Source organism: Peromyscus californicus, unplaced genomic scaffold, assembly GCF_007827085.1.
Source record: "Peromyscus californicus insignis strain IS unplaced genomic scaffold, ASM782708v3 Scaffold_6__1_contigs__length_162567912, whole genome shotgun sequence".
Lineage (NCBI taxonomy): Eukaryota > Metazoa > Chordata > Mammalia > Rodentia > Cricetidae > Peromyscus > Peromyscus californicus.
In genome coordinates this window covers 13,465,386-13,485,217 of record NW_026294584.1, presented here as the reverse complement: position 1 = coordinate 13,485,217, position 19,832 = coordinate 13,465,386, and the positions used below count along the sequence as shown (strand labels likewise).

Genomic DNA, 19,832 nt, shown 5'->3' with positions numbered 1-19,832 from the left:
GCAGAGCCAGGCGGATCTCTCTTCTCTTTTTTTTCCCCCCGAGACAAGGTTTCTCTGTGTAACAGTCCTGGCTGCCCTAGAACTCAGTTTATAGACCAGGCTGGCCTCAAACTCACTAAGACCTGCATACCTCTGCCTCCCAAATGCTGGGATTAAAGGCGTGCACCGCCACCGCCTGGCTCTGTCTCTCTAAAGTAACAAAAAGGTCAATAAGATGGCTCCTCGGTTCAGCAGGCAAAAGTGCCTGCCACCAAGCCTGAGGATCTGATTTCCATGCCTGGGACCCACACGGTGAGAACCAACTTCCACTTGTCCTCTGACCTCCACACAAGCATCGCAGTAGGCCCCTGTGAGTGAGTGCACACATGTGCGCACACACACCAAATACATATTTTGTCTTTATTTAAGGAGGACAGATCCCAAGGAATGACATCCGAAGCTGTCCTCTGTCCTCCACATCCACCTGCACACCAGTGAACTGGTGTATACATGAGCATGTACACATACAAGCACACACAGAGAAAGAACTTTGACTGCCTTCAGTATATTTTCATAATCTATCACTCATAGGAAGCTCAGTCATAAATATTCTTATACAAAATGCCGGAAAAACTCCTACCTTCCATTACATATGTGTGAAAGTTATAAATCTATTAAAGCCGTTCAACTTCTAATGCACATTTATTTCTTGAAGTCACTAGATCGCATAATTACGGTGAAGACAACTTGAGAAGCACTTACTGGTTTAGCCGGACATCAAGAATGAACGAAGTTCCAAAGGCATCCACCTGGAAGCTTGCCTTGTCCACATGAGTCAGCTGCAATATCAAAAAGGTAAAACATATTTATAGTCGCTGTGGTGATTCTTTCGTACCTGAGAATTTCTTGCAGTCACTCTGAAAGGCTCAGAGTATCACAAACGAGAAAGCAATTCAACAGGAGGATAAATGACAGTGTAATAAAGCAAAATTGTGTGCCCTCCTGGAAGCCAAGCCGTCACCAATCCAAAGGTAATCACCATCCAGCCAAGGGGACAAAGGGCCTACTGTCCTGCTTTGTCTCGAGCCTGAAACAATGTCTCTCCAACTCCACTTCAGTAGACTGGTTCCCCAGTCTCCGAGCAGCTCTTTTAAAGTTAAGCTTTGTACCTTCCAAAAGGAAACTGTACTTCATTCAAGAGTAAATTAATACAGCGAATACCATCTATTTACAAGGAAGACATTTAAACTACAATTAAAACTCCTTTTTCATCAAACCTTTAATATATACTTTTAAAATAGCATGACAGATGTAATTTGTGAAACCTAATTTCAGAGAAGCTGCCACATATTTCTAAGCACAAACTTAAGCCTTTGTATGTACTAAGAATATCATCCCCCAAATGTTTCTGTGACAAAAACATTCACTGTTTACTGTGCCATCCTATGAACTCTGACAGACAATCAATGAGACTAAACTGGAAAGAAATAAAGCAGCCTATTCCATTTCACTCCCCAATACCAATAGTGGCTATCTCTAAACAACAGACTATGAATTCCCTGGGTTTTATTGTTTTTGTTCTGTTTATATGTTTGTGTATTACTCTTGAGTTTTTTTTCATATGTACCTAATTTCTAAAGTAAGCATGTATAATTGCTATTATAAGGAGAAACAATGCGCATTATTTTAGAGCTATCCTCACCTCAGCCTCCTTGTGTAGTAAATGAGGTTGACAGTGCTGCTGGTCCCTGAGAAGCAGCATCATGGGAAGGGACCTCAGAGGGGCCGCAACCAGCCCTGGACTTCACATTCAGTACACTCAGGACTGGGTGAAAAGAGAGGGCCTGGCTAGCAATAACAAAGCTTTCTGGTGCTTTTCCCATTGAACAGTATTTGAAAGAATGTGGGCTGGAGACTCCTGCTCAGCAGTGGTTGTAACGTCAGGAGGGCAAAGTGCTCAGATACCCTTCAGCCTCTTCACTCGGGCAAATCTAACCACACTCACTCTGCTCGGCTGACTCCAACACCCACCAAGCCCTGGTTTCCTCTTTCTTTACCAGGGTCCTTGGCGTTGCCCCTTACTCTTAGTTCCACCGATACTACATACCACAGTGCCCTGATCTGTCAAAGACCCTTGCTGAAAACCCAGTGTAAGCCACACAGTCTCTACTCTACCAAAGACCCCCATCCAGTCCCCACATTTCAAGACGCTCCACAGCTGCCTCCCCAGTGCCCTGGCACAGTGCTCTGAACTCCCAAGCACCTCCCTACACCTTATCCATGCTGACGTCTTCCATCTACTCTTTTACTCAAAAGAACAACACTACCTATAACTTTTACTCACGACTTCTGCTGAGAGCTTTTCAAACCAGACCCTTGACCTGGGCAGTTTCCTGAAAACAGCCCGATCTGAATCTCAGGACTCAGGTCAGCAGCTCTTCTAGAACCTGCCACAGTGGCCCTAATACAAGACCACAGACAGGGTGGTTTACACAACAGAGATCTTTGTATTCACAGTTCTGGAGGGCAGATGTCCACGGACAAAGGTTGGCGGATTCGGTTTCTACAAGGCCTCTCTGTGGCCTCACCGTGTCTTCACACAGTCTGTGTGCACTCTCAGGCACTTCCCCTTCTGAGGTTATGAGTCCTCTTGGGTTAGGGACCCCCAGCCTGATAACCTCATTTGACCTTAGCCTCCTCTTAGCCCCATCTTCGTGTGCAATCACATGGGGGTGAGGGCTCCAACACATGAATTTCAGGAAGCACAATTCAGTCCACAGCACTGCTCTCCCATCAAGTCTCCATCTCCCTCTCCTCACTTCAGGTCAGAGTGATATCAGAGACTCGGCGCTGACCGCAGCAGGGACTCACTCAGTATTTCCTGAGTGGCTACTGCAGGCTGTTTTATTAATCACCTAGACACCTGAGTGAACAATGATACAACTACAAATTACCTGCTTACTGAAATGCGGGCTTCCCAACAGGCCTGCTCGCTCTTAATACCATGTCGATAGACAGTGTTCTTTCTGCCTAAAAGCTCTCCGGGTTTCCTGAAGTTCAGACCATGTTTTGGGAACAGCATCAGGAAAGCCCTACTTACCAGAATTGATGTCTCAATTAAAATGAACCTTTCCTTCTTCCATTCTTCCCAGGCCCCTGTGTGACTATAACAGCTTTTATCTCAGTCTCCCCTGAATTAGAAATGCTAACACCATAAATCTGTGGTGAACAGGCCACATCGGGATGATGGCTCAAACCAAGGTAATGCTACTATTATTTTTAGCAAAGTGTTTACTGCTTGCATTAATTCTTTATTTTTTGTTTTTGGGAGTTTTTTTTGGGGGGGGGTGTTTCAAGACAGGGTTTCTCTGTGTATCAGCCCTGGCTGTCCTGGAACTCTGTAGACCAGGCTGGCCTCGAACTCAGAGATCCACCTGACTCTGCCTCCCGAGTGCTGGGATTAAAGGCATGTGCCACCACCACCTGACTCTTTTTTCCTTTTTAATTAACATGTGATATTTGTATATCTGTATGAGGTATAATGTGATATTTCAAAACATTCACAAACTCTTATCAGGGTGATTAGCATTTCCACTTCCTTACCGTTTCTTAGTATCTGGAGCCTGAGCCCTTCTCCTCTCTTTTTTCATAAACTGTGTAACAGCTTACTGGGAACTATCATCGCCCTCCAGCGCAACAGACACCGGAGCTTATTACTCCATCAAATGTGTTTTGGTACCTGTTATCCACCCTCCCACTATCTCTTTTCACTCCTCTTCCTAGCCTCTAATAATTACTATTATTCCTCCTCCTCCTCTTCTAGACTAACATTTTAAACTGCCATATGTGAGAAACACAATATAAAGTACTTGACTTTCTGTCTGGCTTACCTCAGTTAACATAATGTCCTCTAGTTCCATTCATTTTGCACAGAACAATTCAGTGGTTTTTACATAATTTTTTTCCTACAGTTCCTTTTTACTTCTGTTTTTTTTTTTTTTTAATTTTACAGGCCTCAGTGGGGTTCCAAGGAGACACTTAAATTCAAAGAAAATCCAAGGAAAGCTTATTTTAACTAAGGTTCAATTTTTTAAGTGTGTTTTACTTAATACAGTTCTAATGTAGGATGGTTTTCATAGACTATATTCAGAATGATCCATTGAACACACTTCCCCCTAAGTCCTGGGGCAGAGTAGGACCGACCACATTTCTACTCTACCTGCCTACGAGAAGAAGACAGAAAGTGAATTATTAATTAGATTGAAAATAAGTTTGGAAAATAAATCCACTCTTTTAAGAGTTAATAAAATTAGGCAATGTGGTCGAAATTACCAGAATGGATGGGGGTCCTAAGGTGGTCTTAGAAGACCCTTCTGAGGTAGTGACTCAGTGAGGTACCAGCAATGTCTAGAAGGCATTTAGAAGAACACCAGGCCTGCACAAGTCCACATTCTTGTCCCAAGGCTGTGAACACATTGCCTTAGACAGAAAGAGGGATCCTGCAAAGCAATGATTAAGGTGAAGACTTAATGGGGAGATTATCCTGGATCACATGTCTGCTAACATCTGTCTTTAAAAGAGGGGGCAAGAAGGCCACAGAGAAGCCGTGGGGATGGAAGAAGAGAGCAGAGTCATCTGAGGTTGGCAGGATGACCAGGGAATACAAGCAGCCTCCCAAAGGCTAAGCCAACAAGATAACAGTGGTTGAAGGTACTTGCTGCCAAGCTTGATGACCTGAGTCTAATCCCTGGGACCTATGTGGCAGAAGGAGAAGTCAAGTTGTCCTCTGACCTCTGTGTACACTTAAAATGTTTTGGAAGAAAGGCCTCCTGAAGGAACACAGTACAGACAATTCTTTCCAATTAGCTTTATAAGATCCCCCAGAACTATAAGACTATATTTTTTTAATTGTTTTAAGACATTAAGTTTTGAGTAATGTGTGATAACCTCAATAGGGAACTGAGACAGAGTTCCTGGCACTGCTTTCGAGCAGTTAGAAAAACAGCTCCAATAAGCTCATTGAACCAGTCTTAGGTGTCATTTCCTCCACAGCTGGGTTAAAATCCAGGCATGCAGAGCAGTAGGACCGACACTTGTGACATCCCAAAAATTAAATTGTTCATGCAGGTCTTCAGGAATTATTAGTCCGTTTTGTGTTGCTATAACAAAACACATGACACTGGGCAATGGATAAAAATATAGGATTATGTTGTTCACAATTCTGATGGGTGAAAAGCCCAAACAGCCTGACACCTGAGTCCTCAAGAGGCTGAGCTGTAACACGTGGTGAAGAGGCAGAAAAGGAGCCTACAACATGCAGAAGGGGCCAAAGGTATAGGATGGCCTCATTTTATGAAAACCCCACCTCTGTGGGTCAGGTATGATGGCATACTCGTTTAAACCCAAACTCTTGGGACTAGGACACAAAGCCAGGTAGATTTCTGAGTTTGGGGCCAGCCTGGGCTACACAGCAAGTTCCGGGCCAGCCAGAGGTACATAGTGAGATCCTGTCTAAAACAAAACACTCTCATAAGAACTAACTCAACCAGAGGAAGCCTACCTGAATCTGGCCGCTGCCACCAGGCCCTACATTTCACAGGTCTCACCACCTCAGCACCGCCAGCGTGGGGGCCATACTTCCACTCACGAACCTTTGAGAAACACAGCCAAACCTCGCGCAGCCACAACACAAGCAAAGCCAACTTGCAGTAAGTCAAGTGCAAGGATAATTTCATGGCATTCTGTACGATGTTCTAGCATCCGGGAGTCGACTTCACATGTCTGGTAAACAAGCAGTCCAGAGAGAAGAAACAGGCACTTCCTTAGGTTCTGGACTCAACCTCCAGCATTCTCTCCCCACCAAAGAGAAGGAGAAGGAGGAGGAGAAGAGGATGAAGAGGAGGAGGAGGAGGAAGAGGAGGGGGAGGAGGAAGAGGAGGGGGAGAAGAGGAAGAAGATGACAAAAACAATGACCATGACAATGACTACATCTGAGGGATATTTGGAAATAAAATTTTATAAAAATGTACTTCTTCAAATCATTATGTAAGGCCAGGCGGCGGTGGCGCACACCTTTAATCCCAGCACTCAGGAGGCAGAGGCAGGCGGATCTCTGTGAGTTCGAGGCCAGCCTGGTCTACAAAGCGAGATCCAGGACAGGCACCAAAACTACACAGAGAAACCCTGTCTCAAAAAATCAAAAAAGAAAAAAAATTATTATGTAAGAACAAATTCTCGTTTGTTTTTTGTTTGTTTTTGGTTTTGTTTTTTTTTTTGTTTTTGTTTTTTTCTTTTTTGGGTGGTGCTGGGGATTGAACCAGGGCTTTGCATAAGCTAGGCAAGAATTCTACCACCTAAATCCCCAGTACTTCATTTAATTTAAAAGCTGTTAAACACTCCAGAGTTACAGAATAACATTGAAAAGATTCTTAGAATTCTATAGGATACTTTTATTTTACAAACAGGAAAGATGAGGTGTGTATGGGTAAAACTCATTTCCAAGTACACCAGCTGGTGGCAGGCCAGGCACCCAGCTCCCAGGAGGCCTCTCCACTATACTTCAGCTCCTTGCTGTCATTCTGTGGTTTGGATGGGTATGCAGGTTTCCATAATTTCTGGTGAGTGCTTATTATGCTAGGAATATCTTTAGAGACATGAGAATGCTCTGAGACGCATGTTCTAGAGGCTACAGAAAGAAAACCAAACATGAAAAATAAGCTTTATACTTCTATTTTAGAACTCTGTTTACATTAGGAAAGTCAGTGTTACCTCATCTGACACACAAAATTCCAATTACAAGCTTGGAAACTGAGAATTACAGTTAAAAACACAAATGGGTTTTCACTTTCCAACGAAAAGAGACACAGGTATGACAAAACATGGCTAGCAAGCCACAGAAGAAGTTGTGAAACAAAACATGCAGAAGGAAAACGCAATAATATTTTTTCAAGCTATCCAGATGGCAAGAAATCTTAATAAATCAGTATAATTACATAAGGCTAATTTTAATTTCTAATTTCATAAATGAATCATAGAATTGTGGGACCTATGGAACTTGATATGATCTCCAGATTGAGACCTGTTTATTATTCACAGAAACAGCCAAAACTGAAATGCAAAGTTAACATCATACCACGTTCCCTACAAGCTCAGCTCCTTGGCAGCCTGTCCTTTTCTCTGGACACAGTCTGGAGTCAACAAACCAGAGCCAACCCACATATGCCAGAGGTTAAAAATTAATTTTCAAGACTGCCTTATTAGTAACTTTAAAAAAAAAAAAAGTAAACTGACACTAAAACATTCGTGAAAATCAGAACTTTGACCAAAAAAAATAAATAAATAAAACCCACGAAGGTTCTTTCTTAAGCTAATGTCAACCTGAAAACAAACCAATGACTAGTAATGGATTGGGAAGATTACCAGCCAAATGGTATTGCACAACAAAATTGTAAAAGTAATTCACATTATTAAAAAGAAGAACTGAAGCACACAGCAGATCCTTTAGCTACTCTGGTTTCCCGAGTTCTGTGCCACCTGAGTGCCGACACAGACGGGATTCCTGGAAGTCTACTATCCTCAGCTTAACAACAAGCCACCAACAGCAAGTAACCCTTGCACATATTAGCCCTATTTTGACACCATAAACAACAGCCTCTCTTTCACCCTACTCATTACCATATCGCCTCAAGGAAACTTTTGTCAGAGGACTGAGACTAAAACTCCGATTCACCAAGATGGCCATGCTTCACTGTTGCATTTGTGCAGCCACATGAGTAAGAGTAACCAGGCAGCTGAGACAGGAGACAATCATGTGAAGAGCTGTGCTACAAGGCAGTAGCTACGAGAGTACGCTAACAGAACATACATGAGAAATAAGTGACATTACTCCTATTTCTGTATTGATGACTCTGATAAATATAGCTCTGTTTTCTGTCTGGCCAACTCAATCATGCCGACAGTTTTCATAAACTCTGTCATATACTGCATCTAATTTACACAGCATCTTTAACCAACCTGCTCTTTTAATCCAGTCATCTGCATCACTATTACAAAACTCAAAACAGTGCCTGCCAGCAGGTCATTAGAGACCAGAGAAACAAAGCAAACAGCAGCAAAAACCAGGCTGTTGAGAATGAGCTCGAAAGAGCTGATCTGGGTGGAAATCTGAGGCTTTCATTTACAAGTGAAGAAACTAGAACAGGTCTTTTAGAATCTCTGACCTAAAAGTGTTCGTCTCTGAAAGAGCAGAAGCAATTATGCGCACTCTGTGGACTTATTACAAGTCAGTGGGTCCATTCAGCCTTTAGAGTTTTGACCACAGTGAAGCCCTGGGGATACAAACATGAGTGGGATATGGTCCTCGCACCCTCCACCCCCAAAAGACTCAGTCAAAAGCTACCAAATGACTACAAAATATGTCTATGTGCCATAATCATATGAGCTACAACACCAGCCCACCCTCTGCAGGCAACCCTGGGATGACGTGGTGATTCTCAGACTGAAAAAACAGGTTAAACACACCATGTAAAGGACCGATAAATGCACAAAAATCAGGTACAGTCAGCACAAGAAAATCATGAGAAATGCTGGAATGCAGTCAGAGAGCATGGTTGTGGGAGGTCAGGCCTAAACTGTGGGCATGGAGAAACGTCTCAGCACTGGTCACATAAAAGCACTAAAGCCTGTGCTGTGGACTCTGAGGTTCTGGTTTCTTTGGTCTATAATAAAATAGGATGACTACATTTTTGACAGTGGTACCATGTGAGTGTAAGGTGTGCCCAGATCAAAAGTCACCGTTCTAAACTCATCTAAGAAATACAGTTTATCCCAAGAGCACTAAGAAATGGATGTGAAGGTCTTTGTGGTAACAGATATTCAATATGCAGAATTTCCCATCCCTTCCCTTTGCTATTTATGAACAACAATAACACAAGTTCACCTTTGAAAACTGATGGTCCACATCTACTTACTGATTTACTAAATATAGCCTCTTGTTTTCTTGACAGAGTTTCACTATCTATCCCTAACTGGCTTTGTACTTGCTCTACAGCCCAGGGTGGCTTCAAATGCACAGCAATATCCCAGTTTTAATCTTCATGCTGAGATACAAGATTACATCATAGTCAACTCTCCCAAGTATTTCTTACAAGTAATATAACATAATATAAAATATATGGTCCTCTCAAAATTTTCTACCTAAACTTTGTTGAGTTCAACCAAAATAACAGAAGTCTTAAAGTTTTTACTTAAGGAAGAAAAGGAAAAGGTAAGTAGAAAACTGGGCACATTGTGGAGTCACATGGGGAACTCTTTGATAAATAACACGGAGATTCAAATCTTGGCCATTTTATTTTAAAAAAGAAGAACCAACACCAAGTTTACTGAATATCTACTTTGCGATGGACAACCTGCCAAGGTCCTTGTAGAGACGTTTCTCAAACCGCTCAGCTCCCTTCTCCTCTGTTTTGCCGTTTACTCCCTTCTCCTTGCTCTCCAAGTCAAACTTCAGTTCTTGTTGACTCTACTGAATGTGCATTTTTTAACAAGTGATATAAACATCACCCACCGCTCTTATTTTGGGGTTTTCTATTGAAGGACAAAGGTTATGTTGTATAGATGTCGAAGGAGATGACTTCTTAAGAGGCATTCCCTGCATCTGCCTTACTGAGTTCCCCAGAGTTCTGAGAGCATTGACAGCCCTGGACTCTGTGATTTCCTGGATCCTGGGGTCCTTTTCTCCAGTGGCCCCCTGTTCCAACAAGCAGGAAGACAAACTGTGCCGACCCTGGCACCAGCTCCCATTTCTCATCTCTCCATTCAGGAAGCCAGGCAGCCTCATTACCTATTTATGCCTCAGCTATCTTCTGAGAAATCATTCTCTCAATCATCTCAGCCATTAGCTGCCCATTACTAGACCTTTAATTCCAGGCCTGAACAAGAAAATGCTTACTCACATAATTCCGAAGGTCAAAGAAGACGTTTAAGATACTTAGTAACCTAGGAACAACACTGGGCTGTAATTAAACGGGAGCATAAGGAGCCCCAAGAAAATCAGCAGACAAAATCCCTCAGGTGCGGCACTGGGGACCTGATGCTCTTCATCAGTGCAGGAGAGACCTGGAGATGAGATGAGAGCTCTTCCCAGCCCACAGCGGGCTTGACATGTGATTGAAAATGGAGTCAGGCAAACTTCCTACCTTCCACCTTCTTCTCACATGTGAGCACTGGAAACAGCCATAATTACAGTGTTGTGAGAAAAACGTAAAAGGTTGAGTTGCGGTGAAAAGACTTGCGGCAGAGAATAATGCAAGTAGGGAATGAATGCTAAATAAAGACAGGGAAAAAACCAGAGGAAGAAAGATGAGTGAGCAGGTAAGCTACCACACTCCAAAATGAATAATGAGCCCCAAAGCCAACAATTTCAAAAGCAAACTGATAAATAAGAGCTGTATCTGCCAGCTAGGTCACAATCTGCCCTGGAGGCAACACCAGAAACGGACCGGCTCCACAGAGTAGAGCTAAGAGTGGTGAGTTCTTCACAGCGAGGTTTATTCCGACCACTCTACTCTGTCTTTTTCTTTGATTGCGTTATTTCATCTTGCTTACAGACACTAGAGGTGCCTGAGCATTAGGATTACTTACACCGAGGGGCTACCTCCAGTGTCTGTGGAAAGAAAACTCAAGAACATCACTGAACAAAACCTCATGGCAAATGGCTGGCATGTACCATTTCTACTGCACCTTTTTAGGAAACAAATTCCCGTGGGGTTAGCCTTTGCTCACTCTTCTCCAGCTAGAAAATAAAACTACATAATTCTGGAGGACTTTTTGCACATGCCCATACACATATGCACACATACACACACACACACACACACACACACACACACACACACACACACACACACACACCTTTAAAAGAAACAGATTCCTTCTTTACTACATATCTCAACTGTCCAAAAAGTTTCCTTGAATGTGGTCAAGAAATAATCCAAGAAAAATTTAAAAGAGCAAAGTTTGTCCTAGGGAAGAAGAGTCATCACGGTGGTCTGTCATGGTCTACAGCGACAATGATATTCCTGGAGTATTTTCATCTGTAACCCTCCAGCAACCACCAGAAGCTGTCTTCCCTGTGGTATGACATGACAGAGCTCTAGAAACAAGGACCACTGCAAAGGCATCCGAATTTTTACCTCCCAGGTGGTGGGATGAAGAAGGCACAATAGTCATCTCAATTACCCAATTACCACAGTAACAGAAGAAGAGAATGAAAACCGTGTGGACGTGTGTATGTGCATGCATATATACATGTGTGTATGTGTAAGAGTGATGGAAGAGAGAGATCAGAATATCAGCCATCTGTGACAAAAAAAAAAAATGCCTTAAAAGCATGGATTTATTGAACACAGCCACAGGCAGAGCATAGCAAGGAACTAAAACAGTAAAGTGTAATAAATCTAGTCCTAAAATGCAATTGATTGGTTTCCACATACTACCAGCTGGCATCTCCAAACTGCTTGAAGAGTAACCCTTTCCATTAAGTTAAAAGGAAAACGAAGAATCTCTCTACCATATATGTTTAAACTAAAACATAAATGTTAATTTAAAACACTTAGTTTACTTATATCTGGTGAATAGTATTTTCAGAGACTCTACCTTTAAAAATATTAATGAAGCCAGGCATGGTGGTATATGCCTCACACCTCAGCACATAATAGGAGGTAAGAAAATGACATAGGTTTGATGTGAGCTTGAATTATATCAGTTCCACGATAGCCTGGGCTACAGTCTAAGACCCTGTCTCAAAACAAACAAATACAAAAACCTACGTGGAAAAAGTTCCAGTGAATGAAAGTTCACAGACATGATGTCAAAAATCTAAGGGACAGCAAAATAATGAAATTATTCAGTTGTATAATAGACAAAGAAAGAAACTCTAGGAACTAATTTTATTCACACTTCTATTATTTACTGAAGAAAGTCACTAATGGCTTCTACCACAGAAAGAGCAATCTGGTCACTTAACCCTAAGCAATAATCATTTTCCCTGGAAAAGTGGAATGCATTTTAAAAATACACCAGGTGGTGGTGGTGCACACCTTTAATCCCAGCACTTGGGAGACAGAAGCAGGTGGATCTCTGAGTTCAAGACCAGCCTGGTCTACAGAGCAAGTTCCAGGACAGTCAGAACTACACAGAAAAACTCTGTCTTGAAAAACCAAAAAATAAAAATATGCTGAGTCTCAATTCTCTCTTGAAATAGAAAACACTAAGAGATACTGTTTTATGAGACACAAGAAAATTCTACAAATCAATTTATATCTCACAATGCTAGTATGTACATACGTGTGTGAACATACATAAAAATTAGGGCAAGAAAAGTATGTAGCCAACTACATACCTCTATTTGGAAGGAGCAAATTCTGTAACTTGCTGAGCCCACCTAGAAAGGGCTGTAAATAAAAGGAATAACTAGTATTCTGAATAAAGGAAAGATGAGAGCCTTCCTCGGGGCTTCTAGGACATGCTCCCAGTACCTACTACTGACAGGAAGTCAAAACCACAGGCCAACATCCTGTTAGCTCTGAAAGACATCCTTCTGCAAGGGCACCAAGCCCATAATCCTCAAGATTTGTCATTAGCATCACGACCTCACGCCTGAACACAAAGAGGGAAGGACACTGTTAGCCCGACCATTCTTCGCTTCTGGCATGAAACCAGCCGGTAACAGAAACAATTTCATGGCAAAGGTTGGTAGAATAGGGGCACCATAGTGTCAGAGACAGAAAGGAAAACCAAATAAAGTAATTAGGAGGCACGGCTTGATTAGGGCAGGATGGCAGAACTGCTGAGCCCGGAGCTGGACTGGAGCCATTTTCTCCCTCTGCTCAGACACTGGACCTTAACAAAACTGCATATACCCAGGGTCTGAGATACTGTCGGTTGTCTTTCCATGGTGAGATCTAGGTCTCTGTGTGTTTAGTGTTCTGATACAAAGTTGAGTAAACCATGATCCCTAGTTCTTGCCTCTATGGGGGGCAAATTAGAATAATCTTATGAGGACTCCATGAATGTGACATACTGAGTTAAAGAAAGGAGTCCTGCAGGAATTTTGATTCTTTTTTCAAAGGAAAAAGCCAGGTTGAGTTTTATGATAGTTTACTTCTTGTTGCTCTCAGCAAACGAACACTTTAAAGTACCACAGAGGTCGCGTTTCATTTAATATATTAAATCATCCCTAAGGAGCATTTATTCACTTCTCAAAGTCATGTAGGTAGTCTCTCCGTAGCTCCCCCACTGAGTTTCTCCGAAATTGCCTCCTGGCAAAGTCTCCTGAGCCAAGCATTCTCCAGACCAGCATCCTCAGCAAACTGCCACTGCACCACCTCTGTCCTTCTCTGGCCTTCCTGGAATGTCTGCCACCTTCCTCACAACCAGCAAGCCTGGTGCAAGGTGTGCCAAGGACTATATGAAAACCACAGTGGACTCCGAGGAAGATAAGGTCCTGCCCACGGACCTCTTCTGCCTGAAAAGGCATGTTTCTGTTACGCAAGGCAGTAATATAACCCAGTTTTTAAAACTGGCCTCAAAGAGCTTTCCTGCTGTACAACAACTGAGAAAAGTTACATTGGAACAGTGGTTAGGATTCCAGATTCTACAGTCACATTTCCTTCTTAAACCCAAGCTCTGTCCCTTCCTATAATGAGTGATCCTGGGTAAGCTATTGAAGCTTTCTATGCCTCGGGCTTTGTATTTATTAAGTAGCAAGCTCTGAGATGCTGTGAAGACTGAACAGGTTTAGGTACAAAGATGAATGGCATATTATTCTGCCATATAAGCAGTAAGAGATTACGTATATGTGAACAAAATTTCTTCTGGAGTCAGGGGACAGACTATTTTTGCTTCCCTTGTTGCTTCTGGCTGCTAATCCCTCTTGCCCCTATCTGAGAGGTCCATCTCATTCAGCTGCACCACCTTCCACTCTCAACACAGCACCAAGCGCCTCTGTGCCCCCAAGTGCTTGGCAACCTGCTTGGCACAGAGTACTTGCTCACTTAAAATTTCAACTCTGACAACTATTATAGGATGATGATGAAGAAAAGTTGACTTATAAACAGTAATTAGCCAAAAGTGTGAAGTACCTCTCAGGACTATAGTAAATGTTGCTTTCATATAAACTACCTTATTGGTTTGTTATTTATAAGCAATACCATTGGCATAGAGAGTATAGTCCTTATCGGCATATGCATTCTACTCGCTGTGATTGCAAATTTCTTTAGTCCCACATTGTTTGCTATGGAGTTCGGAAGTGACTCCACTGTAGGGTCCGTAATATGCATTATCTACAGCACAGCGGAGGAGGAGGGCAGAATTCAGAGTCTTAGGGAGCCTCAAAGAGCCATGTGATTCATTCTTCCATTGTGAAAACTGATTGATGAGTCTGTTTTATAAAGGGTTTTTTAATCTGTTTGTTCATTTTTGTGGTGGTAGGAATTGAATACTGGGCCTTGTACACCCTGGGCACACACTCTCCCATGAAGCTACGCCCCTACTTAAGCTCTTCAGATACTTTCTCAACTCCTATTTCAGTCTGTTCCAATGCTGAATCATCTTGCTTTCCCCCTTAGACAGCTAATAAAAGTGTCTTAATGCAATTTATGTCTACTTCCTCCCTTTGTGAAACAGAATATGTTCAAAGGTGAGTTAGAAGCATCCTTCTCATCTTTTATGCACAGTAAAAAGTATATGCTACTTAGCAAGCTCTTACAGCAAGTTAGCACTGAAATATCTATAAACACAAAAGGGTAAGCTTATTTCCATGCATGTATTAACTGTGAAATGTAAGTATTTAAGAGCACAAAAATAATATGGCTACACAGAGAAGAACCCAGATGTATTATGTTGTGAAACTGGGGGACACGTAGAAGACTGGATCACATCCAGAGACCCTAGTGAACATCTACTTGGTCTTTCTTGGTGAGATTATCCAGTATTCTAAGATTACAGGGATGACACTAAAATAGCTCTAAAGGTAAGAATTATTCCAAAAACCACCACCACCCCAGTCACAGATAAGGATAATCACAAACACCATCCCCTATAAGACATTCCTGCTAGCTGTGGTGGCACACACCTATATTTACAAGAGTCAGCAGGTAGAAGCAGGAGGATCAACAAAAGGTTGAGTCCAGCCTGGGCTCTGAGTCCCAGGCCAACCAAGGCTAAATATCAAGGGCCTATCACAAAACAAAACAGAGATTTTCCCATCCCACTTTCTGTGTGTGTTGGGGCGGGTAGAGGGTAGTGATAGTCTGTTCTTGCTTATTTGTTTATTTCTGAGACAGAATCTCACTCTTTAATTCTGACCCAGAATTATCCATGTAGATCAGGCTGGCGTCGAAGTCACAGAGATCTGCCCATCTTGGCCTCCTAAGGACTAGGCTGTGCCACCATGCCTGGCAAGCACCACCTTCTTTAGAATAGCCATCTTGCTACTGACAGACACATTTAAGCCTTGGAGTCGTCCTATGGGAATGCTCCCCTTGGATGCCTGCATGGTTCATTTCACACCTTCCAGGGTCTTCTCGGTCTTCCCTACTAACAATTACAACATGAGGGCTGAGCACTACTGCAATGATAGAGTGCTTGCCTAACACGCTCAAGTCCTAAATTCAGTCTCCAACACTGAGAAAGAAATGACAGCCTACGCCTTCATGCTACTCTGCCATCCCGAGACTCTAAACCCCACTGGCATGCTGTTCTCTTTCCCATAGGATCGCCTGCCAGAGAAAACACCTGCTAAAATATGGACCTCAAATAAAGACAAAAGCAGTCACCGACATAATCCAAGGGCCTGGAACAGTTCCTGCCACATAGTTCATCCTCAGTAAGTATCAATGAAGTGAATTAAATGGATGTCAGTTCACAGACAAACTCCTTAAAAGTCATTATCACACACATGCACACGGACCTATGCACACACATGTGCACATGTTATTGTGGGATAACAGAGAATCAATGGCACGTAGCTATGGTCCCAGTACTCAGTAAGCTGAGGCAGAGGAGCTGTAGGAAGTTTGAGGACAGCCTGGGTGATAAAGCAAGCACTAGGCTAGCCAAGGAAACACAGCAAGATCTTGTCAGAGAAAAAGGAAAATTTTAATTGTAGACCACAGAGCTGTCAAGTCAAAACTTTGTACAAAACGAACACAACTCCGAGTCTATTCCATACTTTCCAATCTCCTCAGTTCTCATGGTTTGCAAGGACAGAAGGACAAACCAGGGATCTGCAATTGTAGTGACACTACACTGCAGAGAGCAGGGACAATGAGAAGGTGTGGTTAATGGCTGAGACATTACTGGTACGCCCAACTGCACGGGGGACAGAAGTGCAAAGAAAGCAAGTCATGTCTCTCTGCAAGGGAAATGTGAGGCCCAAGCCTGACCCAAAGGCCTCACAGAGAGGAAACATTCCATCACACACAGACACACAGACACACAGACACACAGACACACAGACACACAGACACACACACACACACACACACACACACACACACAAGCACGCACGTACACACGCACTCGAGGGTACACACACCAGTACCAGGAGCAGTAACAATACTAGGCACCCTTGGAGCTTTCCTCCCAATGAACATATGATGCTAAAGGAAAAGCATACGGGCTTTTTCTAACCTAATTATTTCTTAAGGGAAATAATACAAACAATTAACTCGGGAATAACAGATTTTGGAAAGAGTGTTTGTTGAAAACTGTTAGAAATCTGGGAACACATGGTTGATTGATTAAGTGTTGAAATATTTATTAAATATGAGAATCCACTGCAAAGAAATGGAACTGGTCCAGCTAAGCTGAAGGCTTCATCCAACACTGGCCCAGAGTCCTGTCGATCAGAACCTGAGCTGAGGAATGAAGATCACCCACAAACGCTGCTGTGACAAAAACCGGGGAGCCCCACCCCCTAAAGAGGAAAAATAACACGCTGAAAATGACTACAAGCTTGCTAAAAGCTATATTTTTAAAAAAGATGAAATTATACATTTAAAAGGGGAAATTTTATGGTACAGGAATTGTTTCACAACAAAGTTATTAATTAGAATAAACAAACAAATAAATAAATAAATAGATAAATAAATAAATAACTGAAAAAAACTTCAGGGACTGGAGCAGTGTGCAGCAGCAGGGCCCAGGGTCCCCCCATCCCACCCCCACCATAAAATCACCATAACGTATCATGGCCAGGGGTTTCAGGAAATGTGAAATAGAATGTGGAAAAACAAAACACATCCTATCACATGTAGCAAGGTAATTGTTTTACAACATATGTTCTGCTCTGTGACATGCTCATATTTCCACGTGTGCACACGCAATCTTTCACGCAGATATTCATAGCATTGCTACTTATAATGAAAGACTTTAATTAATAGAAATGTTTACCAAGACAATGAATAAAGAATTGGACATTACTCAGCAATAAGAAGGAATGAAGTACACAGGCTATAACACGGATCAGTGCTGAAAACATGCTAAGTGAAAGAAGTGAAGATTATTTGAAGGATCTAGACTAGGCAAATCTACAGAAACAAAAAGATGTTTTTTAAAAAGGGGCCAATGAGCCAGCTCGGTGGGAAAGGTGCTTGCCACCAAGGTTGATGACCTGAGTCTGATCCTCCGGACCCACACGGTGGAAGAAGAGAACTGATCCTCTGACCTCCACAGGTACACCATGGCACACATGTGCCTACACAACTCTAAATAAACAGAATGCAAATATATATATATATGAATTTCTCTATTTCTGAGATTATCAAAGGTTACCTGAAGTCATAAAGATGGCTAAGGAGTTTAGTTCTTCAGAATGATGTTTGAACTGCTGCATCCTTTAATATGATATAGTCTCTGTGCAAATCCTGAGTGTCTCTTCCACTTTAACCTTATTTTCAGATCCTCCATTCACACTACACTATAAACACATGAAACTATTTAGACTAAAGTATTGTCCTCTATGGTTTCTTTTCCAGAATTAAATTAGTATGTGCAGCTCTTTAAGAAACATGGAGATCTCCTGGTGTACCATGTGGGTAACCACCTCATATATTTAAAAATATTAACACATCTCACATTAATATATATCTTTAATATTAAAGGAAGTTAGGCCAGAATGGTGGTTCATACCTGTAATCCTGGAATGTGAGGGGTAGAGACAAGGACAAGAAACTTGAGAGAGTTCAAGACTAGTCTGAGCTACATGGCGAGATCTCCAAAAATAAAAGGGAGTTGTGGAGAGACAGTGATGACTCAGAAAGTTGAGGTGCTTGCCCCCAAGTCTGGTGACCCCTGTTCTATCCCTGAGACCAACATAATGGAAGAAGAGAACTGACCCCCACAAGTTTTCCTCTGACCTCTACACATTCACATGTTTGTACACACACGTATACACACATATCAATTAATTAATTAAATGTTCTTTAAAAGTCTATTTCACAGGTAATAAAGAGTTAATTTATGTATTATTACTCAATTTCATAATATGTCTGCATCTTATATATATTTGAACTACTTAATTGCATATAATTAATGTTAAAGCATATAACTAATTATTATTAAATAATACATTTTCATAAAACAAAGAGAGATTAGAAAAAGTTAAAACAAAATATTAAAACAGGAATTATCAGAGGCTTAGATCCAAGGAAAAAATTAAGTATGGCCTTAGTTTATAATTGCAGTTAAAAATTAAAGAATAACTAACTACTCAGGGAAATTTTTACCTGAATATGTCACATAAACTCAAATCTATCAGAAATGCTATATGGCACTCTTGCAAAAGATGCACATCATTGTCTCAAAGAAAACTCTGCTCCTGGCAGCAAATGACAAAGTCTGGGGAATAAACACCGCCACAAAGGTTAAATAGCTTGGATTTATTTTCACTAGGACAGACAGGGCTATAAACGGACAGGAGTGATTGTGTCATGGTGATTAAAGTGTCCATGAGACAGCAAGACAGCTTTCTGTGGTGGAATGTCAGTAGACTCACAATAGTCCAAGTCCCTGCTACTTCCCCTCTCTCCTGCCCCCTCAGTGCCACGGCTCTGACTTTTCTCTTAAGCTCTGCCTTGGGGTCCAGGCAAGAAGAACTCTGATTTCAGTTCACAGGGTCACTGTGCAGGTACTTCGGAGAACCAGGGCCTACTGCATACAGTGACTGTGCTGGGGTGGCAAGAATACTTGTGGGAGAGGAAGGAAAGAGGGCAGAGAGTCGGCATAAATATGGGAGGAGGGACACGCTCCTCTCTGACGCTTCCTGACTAAAAACTGGAATATCTACTGGAAAGAATTTATAACTGTGGCAAATATTTCAAAGCTATATCAGTCAGTAACATAGTCACTTAATTTTTTCTTCATATCTTTGAGACAGAAAATCAGGATAAAAACTGACTAAAAATATTTACTGAGCACCTACCTTGGGTCAGGTACCATGCTGAGCAGCAGCAGACAATGGTAACTATAAATGACCAAGTTTGAGATCAAGACGACAGTCCATCTCACAGAAACAACTTCACACAGCTATCAGTGTCTGGATCCCCTCCACAGCACACACATGAGTACACACAATTCTACGCCACGCCTGAGGCAAGTTTGACTCTGACTAACCTGTAATAGGCCTCGTCGTTCTTTACACTGAATATGAATCCTATAGCAACATGGCATAGGGTCACTGTCCTGCAGCAATGGATCCCTGTTCTTGTCTAAGACCTTCAAAGCGTCATGCTCAGCCAGGACAGCGTGGGCACTGAGCACGTCAAGCTGGAAGCCAGGAGAGTAAGAGCAAC

The 19,832-nt window shown here is 42.1% G+C and overlaps 1 protein-coding gene across 16 annotated transcripts in view; it reads right to left on the bottom strand.

Moving 5' to 3' along the window:
• Adam22 (ADAM metallopeptidase domain 22) overlaps window positions 1–19,832 on the bottom strand; it is a 228,123-nt gene that overhangs the window by 197,265 nt on the left and 11,026 nt on the right. For all 16 annotated transcript variants that reach the window (XM_052720751.1, XM_052720752.1, XM_052720755.1 and 13 more), the window contains exon 3: window positions 742–818. In XM_052720751.1, the coding sequence (XP_052576711.1) occupies window positions 742–818 (77 nt within the window). The remainder of the gene's footprint in view (window positions 1–741; window positions 819–19,832) is intronic.